Here is a 24723-nt window from a genome sequence, read left to right as displayed (position 1 = left end):
CATCTTTAGCTGAAAGAATAAAAGTAGTGCCCATTTTCTCACTCGCGCCTATTTGAGTTCCAGGCGATGACAGAGTGTTTCTTGAGCCATCCCTTCGCCCTTCATGTCTCTTTGCTTATCCCATCATTTCTCATGGGTTTAGGGATTTTCCTTTCTTGGAGGCCATCATTTCTTACAGGACCCAAGGGTTCCTTCCTCTCCGAGATGATCATTTTCCACAGGGTTAGGGATTAATTTCTTTCTTTCTTCGGGTTCATCTTTTCACACGTTCCTTGGGATTCTCCTTGCATTTCGGGATCCCCATCGATTTTTGGGAACACTCGTCGGGTTTAGGCGATGACGGACGGCAACCTCTTGAGCCAAAACCCCCTTTCGATCAAAAGGGATAAAAATACGCAAAAATCAAATAACAAAAATCCAAAAAACATCAAAAAATATTCAAAACACTCGAAGCGTATTTCGAAAAGCATTCGAACTACGTTGGCTTGATCCCTTTCTACAGGGTACGTAGGCAGCTTGGGATCTTCATCCCAAGTTCAGTCAAACCTTTTAATAAAATCATCTAAACCCTTCAAAAAAATCATTTCAGCATCTAAAAATATCTTTCAAGCTTTTCCCAAAAATACAAAATCCGAAATGGGCAAGGATGATGATTGCCAGGTCACTCGGAGCCTTCCTTTCATTTCATTACCGATTTCGATCGTGGTTGTTCGGTTTTATCGGTTTTCCGACGTTTTATCAGGTTTTGGGATGGACGATGACGTAGCGTGGCCCCTTTACAGGGATTGTCCTCGCTGAGCCCAACGATAGGCTATGACGATCGCGAGACTTGTCCAATCTTTAGCGGATCAGGATCACTGACCTCGATTCCTTTAGAATCGCTCCCTGAGTCTATCGTATGTCCCATTTTCTTTTCCCTGGCATTTTGGGTTTGCGCATACCGTCTATTTTCTGATTCCTTTCTTCCCTCGCATCTTTTAGTTTATCGTGTGTTCGTCTTTGGTTCCTTGTGTGTTTACTTTCAGCTTGCTTATTCCTTGTGCGTTTAGTTTCACATGCTTAGCTGTAGATATTTACTGCTTTTCTGCTTATCATATCTGCTATTACTTGCTTAGCTGTAGCTGTGCATGCGGATGTTATTGCTTTCCTAGATGTGATAGGTTAGGAGTAGATGCGGTGAGTTAGGATTTGGATGTTTATTTTCTTTTGCCCATCCTCGGGTCATGCATGCTTAGATAGACGTTTCTTCGGGGATACTCGTTCCCATTTCACATGATTTTAGCCCAAAACTCTTCCAAATTAATTAAAAATGAAATAAGAGACCAGGTGCTTGCACTTGGGCGAATTGGGGGCGCTTAATACCTTCCCCATTCGTCATCAGGCACGGACTTTTGTATCTCTGGTTATCCGTGGCAACAGAGCATTTCATGGGATCCAGGGCCTACTTCCTTGGATGGCGACTCTTCTTTGTTATAGGTACACCTTGGTTCCGGGCTGGTCCTTGAATCGAGAGGTATCTCATTTATATCACCACCCATGCTGTGAGTGGCATCATTTCGAGAGTTCCTTGGTAGAGCTCTCCTTCACATTGTGGAGATCTTAGAGGACCGGCTTGGGATCTCGTGCCCCTCGCCACATCGTCCTCGGGATCGGGGTCCACAGTATGTAGAAAGTTTCCCTTTTCATTTTTTTTCTGTTTTACATCAGAAAAATTGCCCGAATTTCTTTTTTAAACATTTAGTTCTTTTTTCCCTCCCCCCGTGCATCACATGAGGTGTCTTACTAGTCTCTCTATAAATAGCATCCCAGGACACCTCTGCAAAAAAAATTCCCACCAATTGATTCAGCAGACATAATTGAAAAGGGAAACAGTCTGCCCTATACATTGCGTCCTCCCTCGCTCCTGCTCTCTCTTGGTGTGAATTATAGGATGAGTTGTTCAACATGTCCTGCAGATTTTTTTGTAGTTCAACTTCTCTATTGCAAGAACCAATAAAGAAGAGAGAGAGAGAGAGAGAGAGAGAGAGAGAGAGATGGCTTTCCTATTCATATGTGTTCCTTCTGTGCCACTTAATGTCCTTATTGTTTTATCACAAGAGGTGGGGGTCATCCTCATGAGTTTGAATCAACTTTAAAATTTGTAATTGATATATTTGGTGTACCATAATTGGTAACGGAACAATTTTGATCATAGAACTTTATTTGGTAACATGGCTACTAAATAATAGTTGTAGAAGTTTTAGTGGTAGGAACATAACAGAGAACATGACCTTGGATAGGATAGAATGGAAGAAAATGGTCCACATAGAAGAACCCAACTAGAACCGCGTAGATTCCTTTCACCTTCTTCATGAAATTTTTCTAAAGGATTCATTTTAGCCGACCCCAACTAGTTTGGGACAAAGGCTTTGTTGGGTTAAGTTGAGTTGAGTTGAGTAGAAGTTTTAGTGGTGGCAGAGGCAATATCGATTAGTGAAACTATTAATGCCCTAGCCTTAAGCATGACCGTGTTACAGAGGGTCGCGCCATAGAGGATTCTTCTTCCATGTTACGTCATAATGAGCATGAGCCCATATCATCTGCAGAGGCATCCATAATGAGCCAGATGAGTGGACAGTGGATGTAACAGTTACTTTCTATCAGGACCCATTTCTAAAGCTGATTATATCATGGTAGAGACCTACAATTTACATGGGGAAAGACAAAGCGGATATGAGTAGAGGATTTATGGAAAGTGACAGAAACCAATGTTTAAAAATGTGGATGAGGTCAAAATGGGGCCAAGAAAAATCCTTGTCGATTCGGTGCAGATGCGCCCAAGAATGCGGTCGAGTACTCGGTTGACGCGGTTAAAACTTAGGAGTCATATTGACTTCGTACGACAAAATGCGGAACACGGTGGCAAAACGCGGAGCGCAACAATGGGAAATTGGAGTCGACTCGGGGAGTCAACGATGATGCGGGGGAGTTTTAAAACTATGACATACACTATAAGCCGCCGCCTCGGCTTAGTTGGTGGTGGGCATTACAGGGCAGATGTGATCGAGTCGACATATGTGATGGGCCCTGGATTAAGGGGCTTAACATAGAGAGCTATGTGCTTTATCCCGGCACCAGCATCACACAGTTGCTCTGGCCGAGTATGGAGAGATGACCTCCCAATTGCCCAATGAACTGGGTCTTCACCCCTTCTATCAGGATTGAGCCGAGCTTGTGGTCAAGCTCTTTTCTAAGGGGCGAGGAAAATGAGAACCAATTCCCGGCCAAAGTGTTGAAGGGGCCTACTCTAATAGTATTAGTAGTGTAAGGACACGAATGTAATACGCCTCAAGTGACATTACTTGTGTTAAAGTATTAAAAGATAAATAACTCCTTTCTCCAATAGCTTAAGCTTTTGGAGAAGTTGGTTAGTTAACATGGTATCAAAGCCAAAGGTCTCGAGTTCAAACCTCCCGGATAGCAAAAATCCACATGCGATGGTCGGCCCAAAGTGGGACCACATGTGCCACGTGTTTGCCAAGTGGGCCACACGTGCAGGGGAGTGTTAAAGTATAAAAAGATAAATAACTCCTTTCTCCAATAGCTTAAGCTTTTGGAGAAGTTGGTTAGTTAACAACTTGTAATATCTCCTTTAGCAGGGTGTGTTTGTATGTAGGGTACACTTGTAATATTTGAGAGATTGAGGGGATTTGAGTAGGGATTTAAACGTAAAGGGAGGGAAACCTCTATAAATAAGAGGGAGTTACACTCATTCATATCCTATCTGGGGTTTTCGTTTCTATAAGCACCCATGTGTTCTTGAAGAGCTCTAGTACCCCCTAGGGTGGACGATTTTTGTTGGAGAGCCATTGCGGAAAGCACTAATACATGTGACGCACAAAGTTACTTGATTGGAGAATAGGTTGACTAGTAAGTTAATTCACAGGAGGTTAGGTGTCATATGACCTGAACACAAGATAGTGCCATAATGGCATCAATTAAGCACAATGAAACATACCACAGGCTAGAGGATCTAAAGGAAACTAGAGGAATTCTAAAGAAACTACTGTAACTGAAATATAAATAAATTCATCGATTTTCATCTCATACAAGAAAAGGTCAAAGATTGTGTCATTATCAACATAAAAGGTGAAATTTGAAGTACACAAAGCAGAATACATACTAGTATAGAATTAATCTAATGGGTTGAGTTCTCTTTACAAGACATGATCAAGAATTCAAATGCAGAATAACAAAACAAGAAAAACCTTGCTTGATCAAACACACCCAATATCTGAATTTATTATGTGCAGTCATGTAAGTTTGTAGCTACTACAACTAATAAAAAAATTTCCCTTACAAAAAACAATGGGAAAACTAATTATGCAATCCAATTGCGTACCTGATGGAGTCCTAGCTTCCCACTTCTTTTATAGAAATTGACGATGCAAATATCAGGTGACATTCTAGGAAGTATATTTTCTGCAGAACTCAATTTGGAGCTATGCTTAAGAAAGAAGTGAGAAGTTTTAATTGCTCCTTTAACTAAATGCTTGAATTCATCTGGGATACTAGGCGCTTCTGCACCATCAATTTTGTGAAATCTGTCCTCGTACAACCTTTCTGGATCCCAAATTCTACCCAGACACATCATCTTCAGATGCAATTTTGCACCATGTCTATAACGGGGTTGATAGAACCCTCCTGAACCAAGGCCAAGTTCTCGGCATCTTTTGATAATTTTAACCTAAAAAAAAGTATATCGATGCAAATGCTTTAATTAACAGAACACAATATCTTAGAAGAATACACAAAATTGAGAAATGCTAGTCCATGCCAAGTCCGTATTCACAACTCACAAAACAATTAGGTTTTGAAAATTTTAAAATGCACAAAATACGGACCCTGTGGGTCAAAATGAGGATGGATTAATGGTAATGCATATGGGTGACATTTTATCATAACAACCTTTACTGCTACGACTTTGTTGATCTGAATCTTTTCACAGTAAGTGCAGCCTTTTGGTGCAACCAAAATCAGTCATGAATAAGAAGAGAGAAAATATTTGGAACTAAATTAACATGAAATCAGAATGAGGTTAAGATCCCGTTAAAATCTATCTTCTTCACTGTCTTTTGAGGTTTATGAGAGAAAGGACATTTTCAACGGCTCTGCCAAGTGATGTGTTGAACCTGAAAGATATAGTGACATCTGATGTTATTCAAGCAGGTACATTTTTCTGTTATACACAACTCTCTTGGGATGGCTGACTCAACAGTGAGCAAGAGTGTGGCACAACAAATGAGCCTGGGATGAACAAGTAATTGAACATCCTATGGAGGACTACTAACATCTTTGCTGAAATCGTTGACTAAGCATAAGAATTACTGGTTGCTAGGGCGAAGGTAAGTCATCCTTTCCACCTCCCAAGTTGGTCGCCTCCTAAATTCCTTTACAAATTTCTTCACAGATTTATAGCACAAGAAAACAAGGTTTTAGGGTGAGGCTCACTTGCTAAGGGTTCAAGGGCCTCAATCTATAACTCCTAGTGGATTATGCTTGAAGGAAGAGTCTACTGAATTAGGGCAATCGTTGAGAAATTTCCAAGTTGCTCCCAAAGGTCAAGATCACACCCCATAACACAATATACGCGTAGCCAAGGTTATGAAATTTGGAATCGAATCGTAAATTATGAGGAAAGACTTGATGGAGTAAAATGAGGTAGGGGCAGACTGAAAACGAGCGAGGGGCAAACCGAAAACAACTTACGTAGAAACAGTGAGGAAAGACTTGATGGCTAGGAACATTACAGAGAACATGACCTTGGATAGGATAGAATGAAAGCAAATGATCCACGTAGACGAACCCAACTAGAGCCAGGATTAGACTTAGTCAATTTGAGCCGGGTAGATTCCTTTAGCCGACCCCAATTAGTTTGGGACAAAGGCTCTGTTGAGTTGACTTGAGTATCGTAAATCGTAACAGGGTTCGAATCGTGTTGAATTGTAAATTGGATCATAAATCGTAAAAAAAATTCATATTTATATATAAAAATGAGGTAAATATTAAAAAAATAATAAATAAGAATAAAATGAATAACTATCTATTTTCAATCAAAACTATTAAATTCATGATTAGTAATCCAAACTTGCGGCTGGCATTAGTAGAAGTAGGAAGGGTGAGAAGGAGAAGGAAAGAACATGAGAAGAAGGAGAATAATAGAATTAGGGTTTCCTTTACTTGTTTTTAGGTTATAAGTTCGGGGGGTGGGGGTGTCATATACGAAATAAGCAAACAAAAGGAATCGAAAAAAATCCTACAATTCAATCGTACGATTTTTACGAAAAACAATTCTTCCTTCCGATTTGAATCGTTCAATCCCCGATTAGATTCAAATCGTGAATCGTACGATTTTAACATAATGGCGCATAGGTGTAATTTCACTTCTTACAAAGGACTTTCTCACTCGCATAGTTGAGAATTTTGCTCTACAATTAATGGACTCATTGGATATTCCTCACACCTATTGAACTTCTTGTAATCCAACAAATCTTTCACTCAATAGGGTTAAGAACGACGTTGTAGTCATGATAATGGCCAAGACAGAGGCCATGATGGACCACAATACTATCAGTAGTGGTTTTAGAACCCAATGCATGGCCTCCTCGGCCTCGTCATGAACAAAAAGGGCACCATAGTGGTTTGTTGTCTACACCACCTTCTATTAGACATTTGACCAAGTTTAAGGGTAATCTTGTGTTCCAGGGTCTACTCAGTATTGAACTGTTGCCCCATCATCTACGGGATGTCAAATCTGCAGCATAATCATAAAGTGGTTACATGATACGATAGATTTAATGTGGATTACCAGCAGTTCCATCGATGGCTTTCACTCATCAGATGGGAGATCTCTCACTGTCATGTCCATCTGATGCTTCTTGGGAAATCCACTCTGGCTAATGATTCAGGTAACATGTCTTTTCTACTTCCCTATTTAGGTTCTCATGTTATTCTTGGAAAAACCTCTCCTATGCGGATAATATGCTTCAATTCCCTCTTTTGTAAGGTCGAAATTTGTTCATGATGTTTGTGTTGAAGATAGTATAATATTTCCTACTTTATTATTGTGTTTTATTTGAGATTTCGGTATATTTAATATAAAGCCCATCTCATTAATGTCAGTTTTATAAATATAAAAATAAAGTTAATATATATATAAGGGAGGCTTTCCAATTCATCGGTGTGCTTTCTCCTTTCCCCCAAACCTTATTTCCTCTCTCTTACCCTCTTTCTCTTCTACTAATTGTTCATTTTCTCATTCATTTTTGCATCTCATCTTTACACCATTCAAGTCATGTCCTTGTGACCAAGATTCTAAAAATTGGAATCGAATCGTAAATCACAATAAGGATTGTAAATCGTTAGATTTATATATATATATATATATATATATATATATATATATATATATATATATATATATATATATATATATATATATATATAGAGAGAGAGAGAGAGAGAGAGAGAACGGTTCCTACACATATGTGTAGATAAGTTATCTACACACTAGCTTAAAATACAGTGGGGGCCACATTATTTGGGTGATCCAAACCATTCATTTTTAAGGCCCTCACATAGATAGGGTGTCCACAAAAAATCAGATCCATAGGATCATCCTAACCATTCGAACTGTGGAGGCAAAAAATGGACTAATTTGTGAAGGTTTAAAGACATCCAATTTACCTCCACAAATCGTAGGGTTGGGATGATCCTATGGATCTGATTTTTTGTAGACACTCTATCTATGTGAGGGCCTTTAAAATGGATGGCTTGGATCACCCAAACAATGTGGGCCCCCACTATATTTTAAGCTAGTGTGTAGAGAACTCTCTACACATATGTGTAGGAACCGTTTTCTCATATATATATATATATATATATATATATATATATATATATATATATATATGAATGAGGAAAATATTTAAAAATATAAAAATAAGAATAAAATGAGTAAGTATCTATTTTTTATTCAAAACTATTAAATTAAATATGAAGTTCCATGATTAGTAATCCAAAATTGCAGATGGTAATGGTAGCAGTAAGAAGGATGCGGAGGAAAAGAATATAGTTAGGGTTTTCTTTACTTGTTTTAGGTTATAAGTCGGGGGGTGGGGGTGTCATATACGATTTATTTCTAATCTTAAAGGGCCCACGACAAAAAAAAAGGGGGGGGGGGGGGGGGGGAACAAAAAAAATCGTAAAAAATCGTAAAAGTCGCACATACAGTACTTGAATCGTACGATTTTTACGAAAATGATTCTTCCTTCCGATTTGAATCGTTCAACCCTCAATTCGATTTAAATCTATAATTGAGGAGAAGTAGAGTGAGGGAGAAGACAGAGTCTCGCTAATACATGCACACACACACACACACACACACACTAAACCTGTAGGATTCCAAAATGTCATTAGCTTTTTCCAAGAAAAGTTTTTATCAGAAAAGATTTTATCCTATAAAATTGAATATGCCACCATTATTTTTGGGTTTGCTGCCCGCAACCACAATCAAATTTGCAATTCCTTGATTTTCGCCCCTTTACTATCTCCTCTTCCACATGAAATCCCATTTTTTTTCTCCTACAAAATCTATGCTGCTTTTATTTTGGGTTCCCCCCGACAACCAAAATAAAATTTGCAATTCCTTGATTTTCGCCGCTTTTTTCTCTCTTCCACAAGAAATCCCGTCTCAATACCCATTTCCTTTCCCTAAATATCAGAGACCATTTGTATTTTTATTATTCTCTTCCCCAAAAATCTCTCTCTTCTCCCTAAAGTCTCTATTTTCTGTCTATTGAATCGATTTTTATCCCTTCTAATTTGTTTCATCCATTAGGCGTGGAGAAAACTAGACAGTTTCTTTGAGAAAGCTACATAAAAAAACACAAAAGAAGGCAATCCACATATCCCATTCCAATTTTCTCGTTCTTTTTCATCTTTCATGCATAAAAAACTGCCATGTCATGGCCATTCAATCTTTGGTTAAATGATTAATTGAAGCTTTGTCACGGAATAGATTATTATCTTCCCATGTTTCCCATGTTGTTACCAAGCAACATTTAAATGAATTTAGTTTTCTGCCTCACAAATCAAAAGTTAATTGATGGGGTGGGGCCCACCACTTTACACCCATGAATTTTAAGCCAAAGGGGATCAACATCAAGGCCCATAAAATGAACGGTTCAGGACAATCTAAGGTGAGCTCTACTATATTGTAGTAGATGCGCCTCACTATATTACATTGATGTCCTACGTTCCTCAAATTAGAACAAAGGGCTTATCAAACCGTCCATTTCAAAGATCTTGAATTGAACCTCTTATGGCCCGTAAATCACTTTACTCTCATTTCAGTCATGCAATAGCGAAGTCCAATAAAATCACCCACTTGGTCGCAATAGTTTGGTGCTCATGGAGAGAAAGAAATAACCGTATATTCAATAATATCTCGAGGGCTTGACACATCCTTACCCTTGACATCAAACTTGCTATTATAGGGTGGGGACAGGCAAAAGGTGGGTGTCCTTACTCAGTGGGTGAGGCATTACGGCATTGGAAATTCGATAATTGGCGAGAAGAAATGTTGTGAGCCATCAAAATCACCCACTTGGTCACCTCCCCCTATCGGATGGTTAAAGCTGAATTTCAACGGGAGTTCCCTAGGAAATCCCGGTAGAGCCGGTTGTGGGGGGTGATTCGCAATCACAGTGGGGAGATTTTACTTTCTTATTCGCGACCCGCTGGCCTTTGTGACGCTAATGAAGCAGAAGTCATCGCTCTGCTTTTCGGCCTAAGATGCTATGTGTCTAATAATCTTGGACCGTTGATTGTGGAGGGGGATTCAGCAAACACAATAGCCTGGGCTTGCAATAGGAGCTGCAGACCTTGGCGCCTGGCACCGAAGATTGATGAAATTCGGGATCTTGTGGGAATCATCCGCCCTCATTTGACTCATATGTGGAGATCGGCAAATTCAACCGCGGATAAGTTGGCAAAAGATGGCGTGGAAATAGTGGATATCTCCTCTGTTTTCTTGAGAGCTTAATTTTTGTACTTTTTTTTTTATGCCTCCGTATTGCGGTTGCTGATTATTATTTTTTTGAAAATTGACAATTTCATTGATACTATGAAAATTACATTGGGGACCAGGGGTCCCTACCTGCATTACATAGAATCAATTAAGGGTGACTAGAAGCATGCTCCTAGACCAGTAAAAAACCAAAGAATGATCTTCTGGGTCAACCATCACAACGAGTTCTACACTTCAGTGCGTTGCCACCCGGCTGAATACCTATTTCACTTTCCTTTCGAGTTCTTCATCTACTACCGCAGCTAAAATGCCTTCACCATTCTCCCTTCCTTTCTTTTACGTTGCATAATGATCTCATTTGAAGGTGCCATATTTGTGAAGCTGGCACAACATAATATAATACCGAGCTCGGGCATACCCATGACCCAACCACACCTCATCCGGGTACAAAATATTACAAAACCAAAACAAAATTGCCCTAATTAGAAGTAATCGAAGAAATAATCTACGAAACGTATCCCTATGGACAATATCCACATCCCAATCTTCTGAACTTACTAGATCCCCTTCCTCTTGTCAGAATTGACCTCAAGAGGAAACCTAAGAAAAAAAACCTACGAACCAAAAAACCCCATATGTCAGACCAAAAGCAGAATGTAACCCCAAAATAAAACAAGCAATACCTCCAAACCTTGCTATCAAAACCAAAAGCCCCACATTAAGGACCGACCATCATCCATAATCCACTCAAAACCAAACCTCAAAAAAGTATATAAGAAAACCCCAAATCAATCGGGCTTAAGGATCGGACTCGACCAACCCCCTCCAATAGACAACAAGTCAAAATAAGGTCAACTTTCCAACGCACCCTAGGAATAGCCAGGAAATTTGAATTTTGAAATCAAGGGGGTGTCAGGAAGGCAAACTAGCCCAAACTCGGCTACCTGACCGGGAATGATTCCGGGGCCAAACCACGAGAGAGATAAGGCTTCGGGGAAGACAGCTTGGGCGAGGATCCACTCTCCGGAAAGTCAAATGGTTCAACACTAATTCTATAGATCTGATTCATTATGTTAATGGTAACACAAGATCCTGAGATGATCCTTCGAGGAGCCAAAAATTTTGCCGAGACAAAACTCATGCAATGCTGATGGCTTCCTTCCATCTTAGTTTCAAGGACTCTGCCAAATAGACTTCCCAATGCTTCCACCGTTGATATGGCCCAGGCATGCAAAGGGACTCCATAGAATTTAACCCACAAACTTCTCACCTTGAATAAACTCCTTACTCCATGGAGCAAGAGAACACAGATGAGAACTCAAAACCTCAGGGCATCTGGATAAAATCTTCGAAGCTTGCGACTTAGATTCAAAACTAAAGATCAGCTCCTCTTCTGACAATATGCAAGGACATTGTAAAGATGGAATATTCCATACCTTTTGCGCCCAAGCCCAGATATCCTCAATCGATTCGTTGGGGCACTTTCTTTTCCCAATTAAACAGGATTTTAGGAACTCCATACGAACATCCACCTCCTAGCCCGAGATGACCAAATCTTCTCTATGCCTGTAGGATATAGAGCTAGAGTCAGGCCATTGACTATCCTCTTCTTTAGTCAAGTTCAGGCAAGGCTGAGACAAAGACAGACGAGGAACCCATCTGGATGGCACTTTGCTCTGTCGACACCAATGACAATTTTCTCGCCAACTGAAGTTAGAATATTAACATGGGGTGCAGAACCAATTTCCATACCCTGATTTTTGAAAGGGCTTTGAGACCCCCTTTTCCTTCACACCCCGATTTTCTATTTTTCGATTACAAATTCTGCATTTCCACCTCCAACTAAAATTCAGGTAAGAACAATGGCGACATTGCCAATCCGCCCGCCAGCTCTTTTCTGGGCACATCGTTGTTTCCTTGCAATTCAACGCCCTGAAATTTTCCTTCATTGAACCTTGGGATCAGAGCGGTTGCTGATTATGTATCTCTTCTGATCCATATCTGGGGACATCTTGTCCCTGGATGGATGTTATTCTCTTCTTGGAATAAAATTTTGTTACCTTCTAAAAAAACTAGCGAAGTCCAATAATATCTATTTATTTGTTGTGGAGGATGGAAGTTCCAAAATTACATATAGGCAATAGTTCACATCCAAAACTACATATAGGTTAGGGCCCACCATTTTAGACCCATGGATAGCATGGGCAGGAATACTTGTATATATATATATATATATATATATATATATATATATATATATATATATATATATATATATATATATATATATGTGTGTATGTAAATAGGGTTACACATACAAAGACCAAAATATCCTCTAACACTCCCTCTCAAGCTGGAGTGTATAAATCATGCAACCCCAGCTTGATACAAATATCTTTTGACTTGGATTTTGCCAATGGTTTAGTGAATAGATTGACCAACCGATCTACAGACCTAGTGAACATAATACTGATCTCTCTACTCTGAAGCTTCTCACGAAGGAAGTGAGCATCAACCTCAATATGCTTTGTCCGTTAATGAAACACTGGATTAGAGACGATACGAAGCGCTGGCCGATTGTCATAATGCAAAGACACTGGAGATGAAGAATGGATATCAATCTGTGTCTGAAGAGACCTCAACCATGTCAACTCTCCACGTGTGTGAGCAATAGCTCGATACTCTGCCTCGGTGCTCAATCTAGCCACAACATCTTGTTTCTTACCAAGTCAAGATACAAGATTTCCTCCCACCAAAGTACAGTAGCATGTAGTTGATCTCCTCTCTGCTGGAGATCCTACCCAATAGGCATCTGTCAACCCCTCCAATCTCATATGATTATGCTTCCAGAAAAATAAACATTTTTCCAAGAGCACTCTTCAAGTATCTAACTATCTAAAGGGCAGGAACCCAATGTGAAGTACGAGGAGAACTCGTAAACTGGATGACCATTCCCACTGCATAGGATATATCGGTATGAGTCGCAATCAAGTATATCAGCTTACCAACCAATCTCTGATACATGCCAAGGTCATCCAACAGCTTCCCCTAATCTGGAAGAAGCTTCGTGTTGGGATCCGTAGGAACCTTTACCAGCTTTGCACCTAAGGCTATGTTTGGTTGCCAGATGCCTTGGATCCTCAAGGATAATCCAAGCTAAAAAATGCATTGTTTGTCAATTTAGTATCATAATCCGTGGAGACTAACAGACAAGAATCATAGGTAATTATTGCTTGTCTGGTGACGTGGCACCCATGTTCTCTCCTTACAATTTCCATGCCTCATTTCTCCCATATGGTGGAATTCTTCAAGTAGAATTTTGCTTTTTCTCTCTCTCTCTTCTTCCCTCTCTCTCTCTTCTCTCTCTCTCTCTCTCTCTCTCTCTCTCTCTCTCTCTCTATATATATATATATATATATATATATATATATATATATATATATATATATATATATAAAGGTAATGACACCCCCTCCCATTACTCTTACAAGATTGGCAACCAAACACTAATCATTACTCTACTAGGTAAATCCTAGGTAGATCAAACATTACAAATGTTTGTCTCCTCGCTATTGACTACTATACCACTAATCTACACGGTAACTATCTACATTCAAATAGAGAATAAGGATCCCATCTCCTCTAATACGTCCAGAACATATTCCCTTTGAGACAAGAAGACCATCCCTAGAATATGCCACCTCGATACCCAAAGAGTAGGTCTTCGGTACAAAACTGAAGGAACGCCTTAAGTCTCTGGATACCTGTCACATCATCCCTAATAATCACAATATCATCGACATACACCATCAACAAGATGTATCCATCACCAGAATGAGTACTGAATATAGAGTGGTTGATTGCACACTGTCTCATAGCAAAGCGCCTAATAGTCTCGCTGAATCTGACATACCAAGCTCGTGGAGACTGCTTTAGCCCATATAACGCCTTCCGAAGATGACATACAGAACCAACCTCCCACTGAGCAACAAATCCAAGAGGTACTTGATCCATATACACCTCTTAAAAGAGGTCACCAAGGAGGAAGGCATTTTTCACATCCAATTGATAGAGAGGCTAACCACAGTTAACAGCCAAAGAAATGAACATAAGAATAGACGGTATCTTCGCCACGGGGGAAAAGGTCTTCATATAATCCACACCAATGGTCTGGGTATAGCCCTTAGCCACCAAACGGGCTTTCAGCATATCAACAATAACACAGTAACCACCCAACGACAACCAACAGCTTGTGCACCTTTAGGTAGCGGTACTAACTCCCATGCACGCTTAGAGGCTGTTAATATACCATAGGGGATGAAGAAGAGAAGAAGGCAAAGGAATAGGCTTTGATAAAACGTGAATGAAAATGTTCTCATCTCACGCCCATCACACACACACACACACATATATATATGTGTGTGTGTGTGTGTGTGTGTGAATACATAAAGAAAGACATTAAATCGCTCAATCTAGCCCTACTCAAAGGTTTTGTAAACATGTCTGCTATTTGATCATTTGATCTTGTAAACACAGTGCAAATCTCCCCTTTTTGAATCCGATGACGAATAAAGTGACAGTCCACCTCTATATGTTTCGTCTGCTCGTGAAAGATTGGATTCATGGCTATATGAATGGGAGACTTATTGTCACAGTGGAGAGACGCCGGTGATGAGTAGGGTAGCCCAATCTCTGACATGAATGACCTCAACCAGATTAACTCGCAACCTGTATAGGTCATGGCTCTGTACTCAGCTTCTGCACTTGACCTTGATACAACTTCCTACTTCTTGCTTTTCCACGACACTAAGTTACCTCCAATAAATGTACAGTAGCCATTTGTTGATCTCCTGTCTGCAGGAGATCCTGCCCAGTCTGCATCTGAATATCCCTCAATCCTCACGTGGTTGTGTTTTCTGAAGAGGAGTCCTTTTCCAGGGGCTTTCTTCAAGGATTTCACTATCTAAATAACTGCCGACCAGTGAGATGTCCGTGGTGCACTCATATACTGACTAACTACACCAACTAAATAAGCGATATCCGAACGTGTGACCGTGAGGTAAATCAGCCTCCCAACTAAACGTCTGTATCTGCCTGGATCCTCTAGTAACTCTCCCTGATAAGGTGAAAGCTTGACATTGGGGTCCATGGGAGTTTCAGCTGGCTTAGCTCCCAGAAGACCAGTCTCCTCCAATATATCCAGTGCATATTTCCTTTGTGATAGGGATAATCCTTTACGAGAATATGCTACCTCTATCCCTAGAAAGTATCTCAGACGACCAAGATCTTTGGTGCAGAATTCTTTCTGGAGGAAGTCCTTCAGTCTTTGTATCCCTACACTGTCACTTACAATAATGATGATATCATCGACATACACAATTAGAAAGATCCAACCATCTTTCCCTTGAGAGCTGAACACTGAATGATCTACAGCACACTGTCTCATCCCAAAACGTGTCACCGCCTCACTAAATCTGCCAAACCAAGCACGAGGAGATTGCTTCAGGCCATATGTCGCCTTTTGTAACCTGCAAACAACATTCTTCAACTCCCCTTGAGCAACGAACCTTGGAGGTTGCTCCATATAGACCTCTTCATGTAGATCACCATGCAAGAAGGCATTTTTAACATCTAACTGATATAGAGGCCACGATTTGTTGACGGCGAGAGATATCAAAACTCTGATGGAAGGAATCTTTGCCACAGGAGAGAATGTTTCTGTGTAATCAATGCCATATGTTTGTGTATATCCCTTTGCAACCAAACGAGCCTTGAGTCGTTCTACGGTCCCATCTGTGAAGGTATTTCACGGTGAACACCCACTTACAACCAACCACCTGTGCACCTGGTGGGAGAGGGACCAACTGCCATGTGTGATTCTCCTTCATAGCCCCCATTTCTGCATCCATAGCTGGTCTCCAACCTGGATGAGCCAAAGCCTCGACAACAGAGTGAGGAATAGAAACAGAAGCTAGAGATGACAAAAAGGAATTACAAGAAGGTGACACATGAGCATAAGAGACAACATCAGATATGGGATGATGAGTGGTACGAGATCGTGTACGAGAAGCAACTGGGGAATCAACAGGAGAATCACTTACCTCTGGAGTAGTGGGTCGTCCAGCACACTGGGAGGGATCTGGAGGGCATGAAGTGTCATTTGGGCCTGCAGATTGCTTAGGACGACGGGAATAAACTTTCAGAGGTTTGGGTGGAACGATAGGAGAGGAACTCAGTGCGGAGATAGGAACAGGAACAGGTAATGGGACCTCAGAGTCTGAAATCTGCGTAGAAACAGATCCAACATAGTAAGGCTTATCCTCGAGAAAAGAAACATCAGAGGACACATAAGCACGACGAAGTTGAGGACTATAACACCGATAGCCCTTTTGAGTGCAAGAATAGCCCAGAAAATACATTTAATGGATCCAGGTTCCAATTTATCTAATCCAGGAGTAAGATCGTGAACAAAACACGTACACCCAAACACTCGGTGAAGTAAGGGAAATGGGTTACCAGATGGATGTAAGACAGAGAAAGGCGACCGAATCTCGAGAACAGATGATGGAAGACGGTTCGCCAAAAAACAAGATGTAAGAACTGCTTCGGCCCAATAGTGTTTAGGAATGTGCATCTGATAGAGAAGGGTCCTAGCTATGTCCATAAGATATCGAATTTTCCTTTCCGCAACCCCATTTTGTTGAGAGGTATGAGCACAAGAGGACTGATGAATAATACCACGTGAAGACAAAAATTCCTAAAAACCATTAGAAACAGAGAAATACTCACGGGCATTATCTGTGCGCAAACATTTAATAGCGCATGAGTACTGATTAGAGATCTCGGCATAAAAAGAACAAAATATATTAAAAACTTCAGAACGATCATTTATTACATATAACCATGTCATCCGCGAATAATCGTCCACAAAGATAATAAAATACCGATACCCTAATTAATAGAGGAGTCCTACATGGACCCTAAACGTCAGAACGAACCAGCTCAATCGGACGTAAGACACGACTAACTGAACGTGACTGATAGGAAACACGATGGTGTTTTCCATACTGACAAGACTCACACTGAAAGCGACTAACTGGACCAGACACAACTAAAGAATACTGCACACGATCCGCTGGGGGGTGACCAAGACGGCAATGCCACATGAAAGAATCAATCGAAGTACTTAGCGCAGTAGGAGCAATATCACCATAAAGGTAGTAGAGGCCATCCACTTCACGACCAGAGCCAGTCCTCTTCCCAGTTGCCAGATCCTGAAAAGAACAAGAAGGAAAGAATGTCACTGAACAATTAAGAAGACAAGTGAGTTGACTAACCGAAAGAAGATTACAGGGAAAACTAGGTACACACAAAGCAGAAGAAAGAGACAAATGAGAACCAACAGAAGTGTCCCCTATACCAGAAATGGGACACTTTGCCCCATTAGCTAAAGTAACTAATGTAGAAGAGTTAAGTTTAAAAGTACTAAGGAGGCTATTGTTACCAGTCATGTGATGTGAGGCTCCAGAATCAATGAGCCATGGACTGGAATGACTGAGAGAGCAGGTTGGGGTACTACCTTCCATAGCAAGCGTGACAGTTGGCTGTTTTCCTCTCTCCTGTAGGCGTCGAAGAGACTCGTACTCAGTGCGTGATATCACAAGGTGTCTGAAGGGTCAGTAGAGATAGCAGCGGGAGTTTCTGTAGAAGTCCCTGAAACGTGATGTGCAACTCTATAGGGACGCAACTCCGGATGTAAATCATAACAAAAATCAATAGTATGACCTTCCATATCGCAATGGGAACAATAACGCGATCCAGGACCACCAATGAAACAGCCTCCCCCTCAATCACGGCCAAAGCCACGACCAGAACCTCGACGACCACGGCCTCGAGTACCGCGACTGTACTCAGACTGAACGGCGAGAGCACACTGCTCAGCAATCATATCACTCTGAGGATCAACCCGCAATGCAAGCTGAACTTGAGAGAAAACCTCATCAATATCTGGTAGAGTGCCAAGACCTAGGATCTGCTGACGAATAGGCATAAAATCCCGACCAAGGCCGTCCAAAATACTAACCATGCGTATCTCATTTTTCTGCTTTGCTAACTCAGCAAGATCGGTGGATGGAGGATGATACACATCTATCTGCTCACATAGGCTAACAAAATCAGAACAGTATTCCGAAACAGATCTTTCGCCCCGCTTCACACTGAAGAAATCAGTGTAAACATCACAGATCCGAGTGAGATTGTTAGTCCTCGAATAGAGAGTCTCTGCGCGTAACCAAACTGTGCGAGAGGTATTAAGAAATAACATATGACTAGCAATCTTCGGATCCATGCTCTGGCATAAGAGTGACTGAAGTTGGGCATCCTCCTGACTCCACTTGTCGTAGGAGGCATCCTTCGGATTAGGGGGATCCGATGTGATAAAACTCAAATTGCCCTGCCCACGAAGAAAGAGCTGAACAGATCGGCTCTAGGCCCGATAGTTGGATCCATCAAGCTTGATGGATGTCATAGATGTCACGGGAAACGAACCAGAGACTGCAGACAAGGTGGAAGGCACAACCATTGCAAAGGACCACAATAAATCGCAGTGTCAGAAATCTGTGAACCTGCGGCAATATCACTGATAAACAACAATGGCCACCAGCATGACGCTCAACCACTACCCAACACCACAAATGAAGCTACGACTGATCACCAGCAACCACAATCAAATATCAACTAACAAGTGATCTTCATCAACCAATAGCAAACCACAAATGGAGCCACTACCAACAACTGATCTTCATCAGCAAGATCAAACCACCAACAAACAATAGATCACTACCACCAATGTTATCTGACATATGATTAATTGATCACCACCAATTGATGACAATCAACCGATGATCAAACGATCAACAAAGACATGCAAACATAAGGTTCCGGGATAAAAGAAAGAGCACTAGAATCACTAGCATACACTGTCACCATTTGAACAACACTAAACAACCTCCCGGAACTAACAAGAAGAAGATAAATAATAAGCACTAGTTGTTTAAATCATTAATACGAAGATATGGAAGCGGATGAATGCAAGGATAGGTACTGATTTAGGATTTTAAAAAAAGGGTGATAAATAGGGGTACGAGTGGTATAAATAGGGGTACAAGTCGTGTAGGAAGGAAAGAATGGATAAGGGTTTGATTAGGGTTAGGGTTTGAGTGGTGAGGCAAGGGAAGGCTGGAAAAGGAGAGAGAGAGAGAGAGGGGTTTGAGTCGTGCGGCAAGGGTTAGGGTTTGATGGATTAGGGTTAGGGTGAACTGAAAAAAAAAGAGAGAGGGATTTGAGTGATGCGGCAGGGGTTAGGGTCAAGTCGGGTTAGGGTTTAGTACCTTGGATCTTGATCTCCTATCTTCTTGTTCTTCTTCCTCTAATACCATGTTAATATACCATAGGGGATGAACAAGAGAAGAAGGCAGAGGAATAGGCTTTGATAAAACGTGAATGAAAATGTTCTCATCTCACGCCCAGCACACACACACACACACAAGTACCCCTATAGAAGGGTGTGTGTGTGTGTGTAAATACATAAAGAAAGACATAAGTACCCCTATAGAAGGGTGCGCACATACACAATTATTCTCAACAGAGGCAAGCACCTTCATCTCAGCCTTCATAGAAGAGCGCCAACCTGGATGAGATTAAGGCCTCTGGAACAAACTTAGGTATAGTGTGAGATGATAAGGATGAAAGAAAACTCATATAGGAGGGAGAAAGATTATCATATGAAACAAAATGAGAGATAGGATAAGTAATAGACCCGAAAAAGTCCGAGATGCAATAGGGGATTGAAGAGAAGTAGAAGGAAGATCAATACCTGGGGTGGATCCATGAGACTGAGGAGGTGGATTTGAGTGAGGTGGCTCATATATAGGAGCAATCGTATCAGTGGACACCTGCACCTATTTGAACGGAGTAGAGACGACAGGGCTAGGTAGGAGAAGAGGTACCCGAGACTCAGTGACTACAGGGCTAGGTATGGGAAGAGGTACCCCAAACTCAGGAACAGAACTAATGGCAGGGGTGAGAAATAGGCAGTATCCTTAAAGAATGTACCATCAGCTGATACAAATATCCGTCGTAGGGTAGGACTATAGCACTTGTACCCTTTCCGAGTGCGAGAAAATCCTAGGAAGATGCACCTATCAAAACAGGAATCAAGCTTATCTACACCAGGAGACAGCTGATGAACGAAGCACACACATCCAAAAACACTGGGAGTCAAAGGAAATGGATCACCCGAAGGGTGAAGGATAGAAATATGAGAACGACCACCCAACACTAAGGAGGGAAGATGATTCCCAAAGAAGCAAGCCGTAAGAACAACATCACTCCAATAAGGCTTGGGAACCTTCATCTAAAAAAGAAGAGTATGAGCCATGTCAAGTAAAGTCCTCATCTTGCGCTCTGCAAACCCAATCTATTGGGAGGTATACGCACAAGAAGACTGATGAAGGATACTGTGGGACTCAAGGAAAGATTGGAAACCATAAGCCGAGGAAAAGTACTCATTGGCATTGTCAGTCCACAAGCACCGAACAAAGCAATTATACTGAGTACACACCTCATGGTAAAAGGTGTGAAAAGCAAAGAAGAACTTAGTGCGATCTTTCAACAAAAATAGTCATACGCAAATAATCATCCATGAACATGACAAAATATCTGAAACCACATAATGAGGTTCTACAAGGACCCCCAAATATCTGAATGGACCAACTCAAAGGGAGAAGCTCTATGAACATGATGGGCTAGAAATGACCCATGATGGTGTTTACCCAACTCACAGGATTCACAACGTATAGATGAAACAAGACACAAGAGAAGGCCAGATTGGAGCAACTTATCGACAGAGGGATGTCCTAACAACAATGCCGCTGAAAGGCATCAACCAAGGCACGTAAAGCAAGGGTAGGCATCGGCTGGTCCAGATAATATAAGTTGTTCGCCTTACGGCCCGAACCAATTGTCCTCCAAGTCGTCAGATCCTAAAAGACACGCGAAGGAGAAAAGGTAACGGGACAATGAAGATCCTTAGTCAGTATTAGTCGACTGACTAATAGAAAGTTAATAGAAAAACTAGAAATACATGAGAAAGATGATAAGCAAAGTAGACGAAAGAGGTGACCCCAACTCCTGAGATAGGAGAGGATGTCCCAGCAACTAAAGCAATAGAATTAATGGATGAAGAAGATCGGAAGGCAAAAAGAATACCAGAGTTACTCGTCAAATGATGGGAGGCACCTGAATCAATAAGCAACGACTTAGAGGCAGAGGCAGAGCAAGAGGGATGGCTACCAGGCGGAACGAAGGTGGCCCAACCGGCATGCACAATATGGCAATGAAGGAAGGAACAGGGCAATCAGATGCCGCAACAGAAGCCCGCCCTGCTGCCCGAGAGGGAGGCACAACTCAGGAAGAAGATCATAGCAAAAGTCAACGGAGTGGCCGTCCATATCACAGTGTGCAGAAAGGCGATATCCACGGCCAACTAGAAACAACGGTCTTCCCCTAAATCAGGACTACAGCAAGAACAACCAAAGAAGTCGAACGCGATGAAAGAGCCATAACCTAAGCGTCTCAAATAAGTACCAGCAAGGAATCACTAACAAATAATCAAACCAAACCACACCAACGACGACAACAATACAAAAAGATCAATCTAGAGCCAGCAGAGAAGAGGGCGACAGAAACCACATAGCCCGAGAGGCAGCAAACGTAATTAGAAACGAAGAAGTACCAGGAGGCCCACAATAGATACCAACGAAGCACCACAAAGAGAAATCAGCTGAACAACACGTCTATGATAGAACAAGAAGAGGTAGCAGACGGAACCAGTAAGGAATAGGTAGACATGAAACCACAACAACCAGAGGGGAGATGGTAACCAACAACCAACCAACTAACAGAGAGATATAGAATTAGATCGCCACAACTTCACACGGCTCTAGAACGATCAAGGAGCACAAGCAATATCACATCGAGCACAAAAGACCCCACACACACATACACACGGAGCCGGAGCCACACCACATGAAGAGGAGAAAAGGGGGAAAATTCAGTCCATTAAAGGAGGAAAAAAGAGGGAATTTACAAAGGAATGGAAATAGGATGTGGGAAGGGGAATGGAAATGAGAATGAGAATGGAGTGGGAATGAGAAAAAGAATGGGAATGTCAATAGGAGGGTGGATGGATTTACAGATGAGGATTAGGGGTATAGGATAGTTGCAGTGGTTGTGGGATGGTGGATGGAGGAGGGGGGAATATGAGGGAGGAGTTGTGTGATGGAGGGAGGAGGGTGCTGGATGGAGGAGATATGGTGAATGGAGGGCTTGGGATGGGGCGAGAGTGGAATGGGGGGTGCGCAAGGGGGTTAGGGGGGTTGGGGTATCAAAAGGAGGGGGGTAACGGAATGAGTGGAGGGGGGAGAGGGTCGCGAGATGGGACGCGAGTGGGGAGTGAGTCGCGATGCAGGAGAGATGGGTTACGGGGATGCGATGTGAGAGTTACGAGATGGGAGGTGGGTTGAGGTTACGAATAGGTGGGGAAGGGGTGTCGCGGTATGCGAGAAGCAAGGGGTGGGTGAGGGTTACGGGAAGCGCAAACTAGGGCGTGGGGCGAGGGTTACGTGATGGGAAAAGGACATGGGTGGCTGAATGTGTGAGTAGGGAGCTTGATGTGTTTTGGAGATGCGTGGATAGATGTGATGAGGAGAAGATGGTGGAGGTCAATGGCCAAGGTAAGGTGTTGCTTTTCTCCCTTTCTTGTGTATTTTGCTTTAATGGAACAGCTTCGATACCATGTTATTGAGGAGGAGAAGGTGAAGGAGAAGACAGAGAGTGAAGGAGAAGATGAGTCTCACTAAGGAGAGCTTCCAAATAATATGATATATATACGTGTATATAGGGTTACTTGTACAAAGACCAAAATACCCTTTAACAGAATCGTAGGATTTTAACATGGATTGTGACTTCGACATGGCATCATAGCAAGGTTCAGGATTATTGCAGATACTAGAAAAAAGGACGAAATTGAAGAATTGATTAATGTTTCCATGGTCACTACCCACGATCGTCCTGCGATACGGGTCACATAACCTCAAACGCAGTACGTTCAATATCCAAATCACTAAAAACGGTGACCCCGTCATCCCGGACTACAACAAACTTACATATCCATCTTTGCAAGAGAGAACATTTCGGTGGACAAGGGAAAGACGGTTGCACACTGGCTTATTAGTTTGATCAGTTATCATGTTTTTATGTTTTTATTTCATAACCGGGTAGTTGTTTTTGGTTTGCGTTCTTTTAAAATTGAGTATGCAATATATGCTGGTACTTTATTTAGTGAAATCTTGAGATCTTCAAATTGTCTATATTTTAGTTTGAAACTAGAACTTTCTTTTTAAACAAATATGCATGGCATACTGTCATTGTACTACATAATGGCTAAGCATCATACCCCGTACTTGTTCCCAAACTGCATATCAGAATGAAACCGCATTCTAGGTATCATTGGATTTGACAAATGAAGAGTGAAGATTGCCTCCTTAAGTGAGACTATTTTGGAACTTTCTTTCCCCTGCAAAGTAATAAAAATCGGACCTTTATATATCTAAACCTTAGATCGATTAAGTGAGGTTTTTTAAGACTGATTTGCAGAAATCCTATGTCAAAGTTAAGGTAGATCTAGATCTATTTTGATAATATGGATGATCAAAATTCTACATGAGTTTGATTGCTAGATTTTTGGAAGGACATTAAGGACATTCATATGTGACTCTAGATCTAAGGTATCTTTATGACCAAGATCTGATTTTGTGGTCAATTTGGGACTATTTGAGAAAATTCTTTGGGATTGGATTGGATATCTTGGAAGAAGGCTAGACAAACACCATCGGGGCTAGGGGCTCGATCTCTACCAAGCACAAACACCCCCAATCTGATTTCTCCCACGTCAAAATACTTTTATAGGGATTCGTTTTGCCGATCTTCTAGCACACTAAAGGGAACGCCTACAGGCTTACGTTGCACCCCTCCCTCCGAGGGATATAGATCCCGGTAGAACCTCAACATCTCCAAATCTCCTCTTTTTCTACCAATATGGCCCTGTTAATCTACAAAGCACTAATGTGATTACCCCTCCTAGCGCTTGCTATGCCATGAAATAACGTTGTATTTTGGTCTCCCTCCTTTAGCCATTTTACCCTTGATCTTTGCCTCCAAGCAATATCTTCTTATAGAACCATTCGCTTGTGATCTTCTTTTAGCAGCCCCCATTTCCTCCACTTCCTCAATACTTGCCGAGCCGTTCTCATCTGCACTCCGGATTACTTTAATCCTATCAAGAATTTGGGATTTACATTCCATAATCTCCGTTTGCCTTGATATGTTCCATTCCTTCAACTTTCTTTTTTCATGTCGGAGTTTCATTCCAATGACCTCACCAACGGGACACTTAAATGGCATTTCATTCCACCAACCTCCTAATTTCTCCTCCATTTTAGGCTCCTCTAACCAAGCCAATTCAAAGCAAAAAGGAAAGGGACCCCAAGAATCTGTTCCAGGACACAAGGGGACAATGATCTGACACGAAGTGG

The 24723-nt window shown here is 41.5% G+C and overlaps 2 protein-coding genes across 3 annotated transcripts in view; one reads left to right on the top strand and one right to left on the bottom strand.

The window, feature by feature from the left end:
- The window catches only part of LOC143858545 (DNA N(6)-methyladenine demethylase ALKBH1C-like), a 56793-nt gene that overhangs the window by 7457 nt on the left and 24613 nt on the right, over positions 1–24723 (bottom strand). Inside the window, exon 4 of the mRNA XM_077369199.1 lies at positions 4382–4726. Within this exon, the coding sequence (XP_077225314.1) occupies positions 4382–4726 (345 nt within the window). The remainder of the gene's footprint in view (positions 1–4381; positions 4727–24723) is intronic.
- LOC143858546 (uncharacterized protein At2g29880-like) overlaps positions 1–24723 on the top strand; it is a 48890-nt gene that overhangs the window by 12054 nt on the left and 12113 nt on the right. The gene's annotated exons all lie outside the window — the stretch shown is intronic.

The sequence above is a fragment of the Tasmannia lanceolata genome, unplaced genomic scaffold (genome assembly GCF_043159265.1).
Source record: "Tasmannia lanceolata isolate RefF3 unplaced genomic scaffold, GAP_Taslan_0.1 ptg000026l, whole genome shotgun sequence".
In the NCBI taxonomy this organism is placed as follows: Eukaryota; Viridiplantae; Streptophyta; class Magnoliopsida; order Canellales; family Winteraceae; genus Tasmannia; species Tasmannia lanceolata.
The sequence above is the reverse complement of the archived record's forward strand: the minus strand, read 5'-3'. Positions and strand labels throughout refer to the sequence as shown.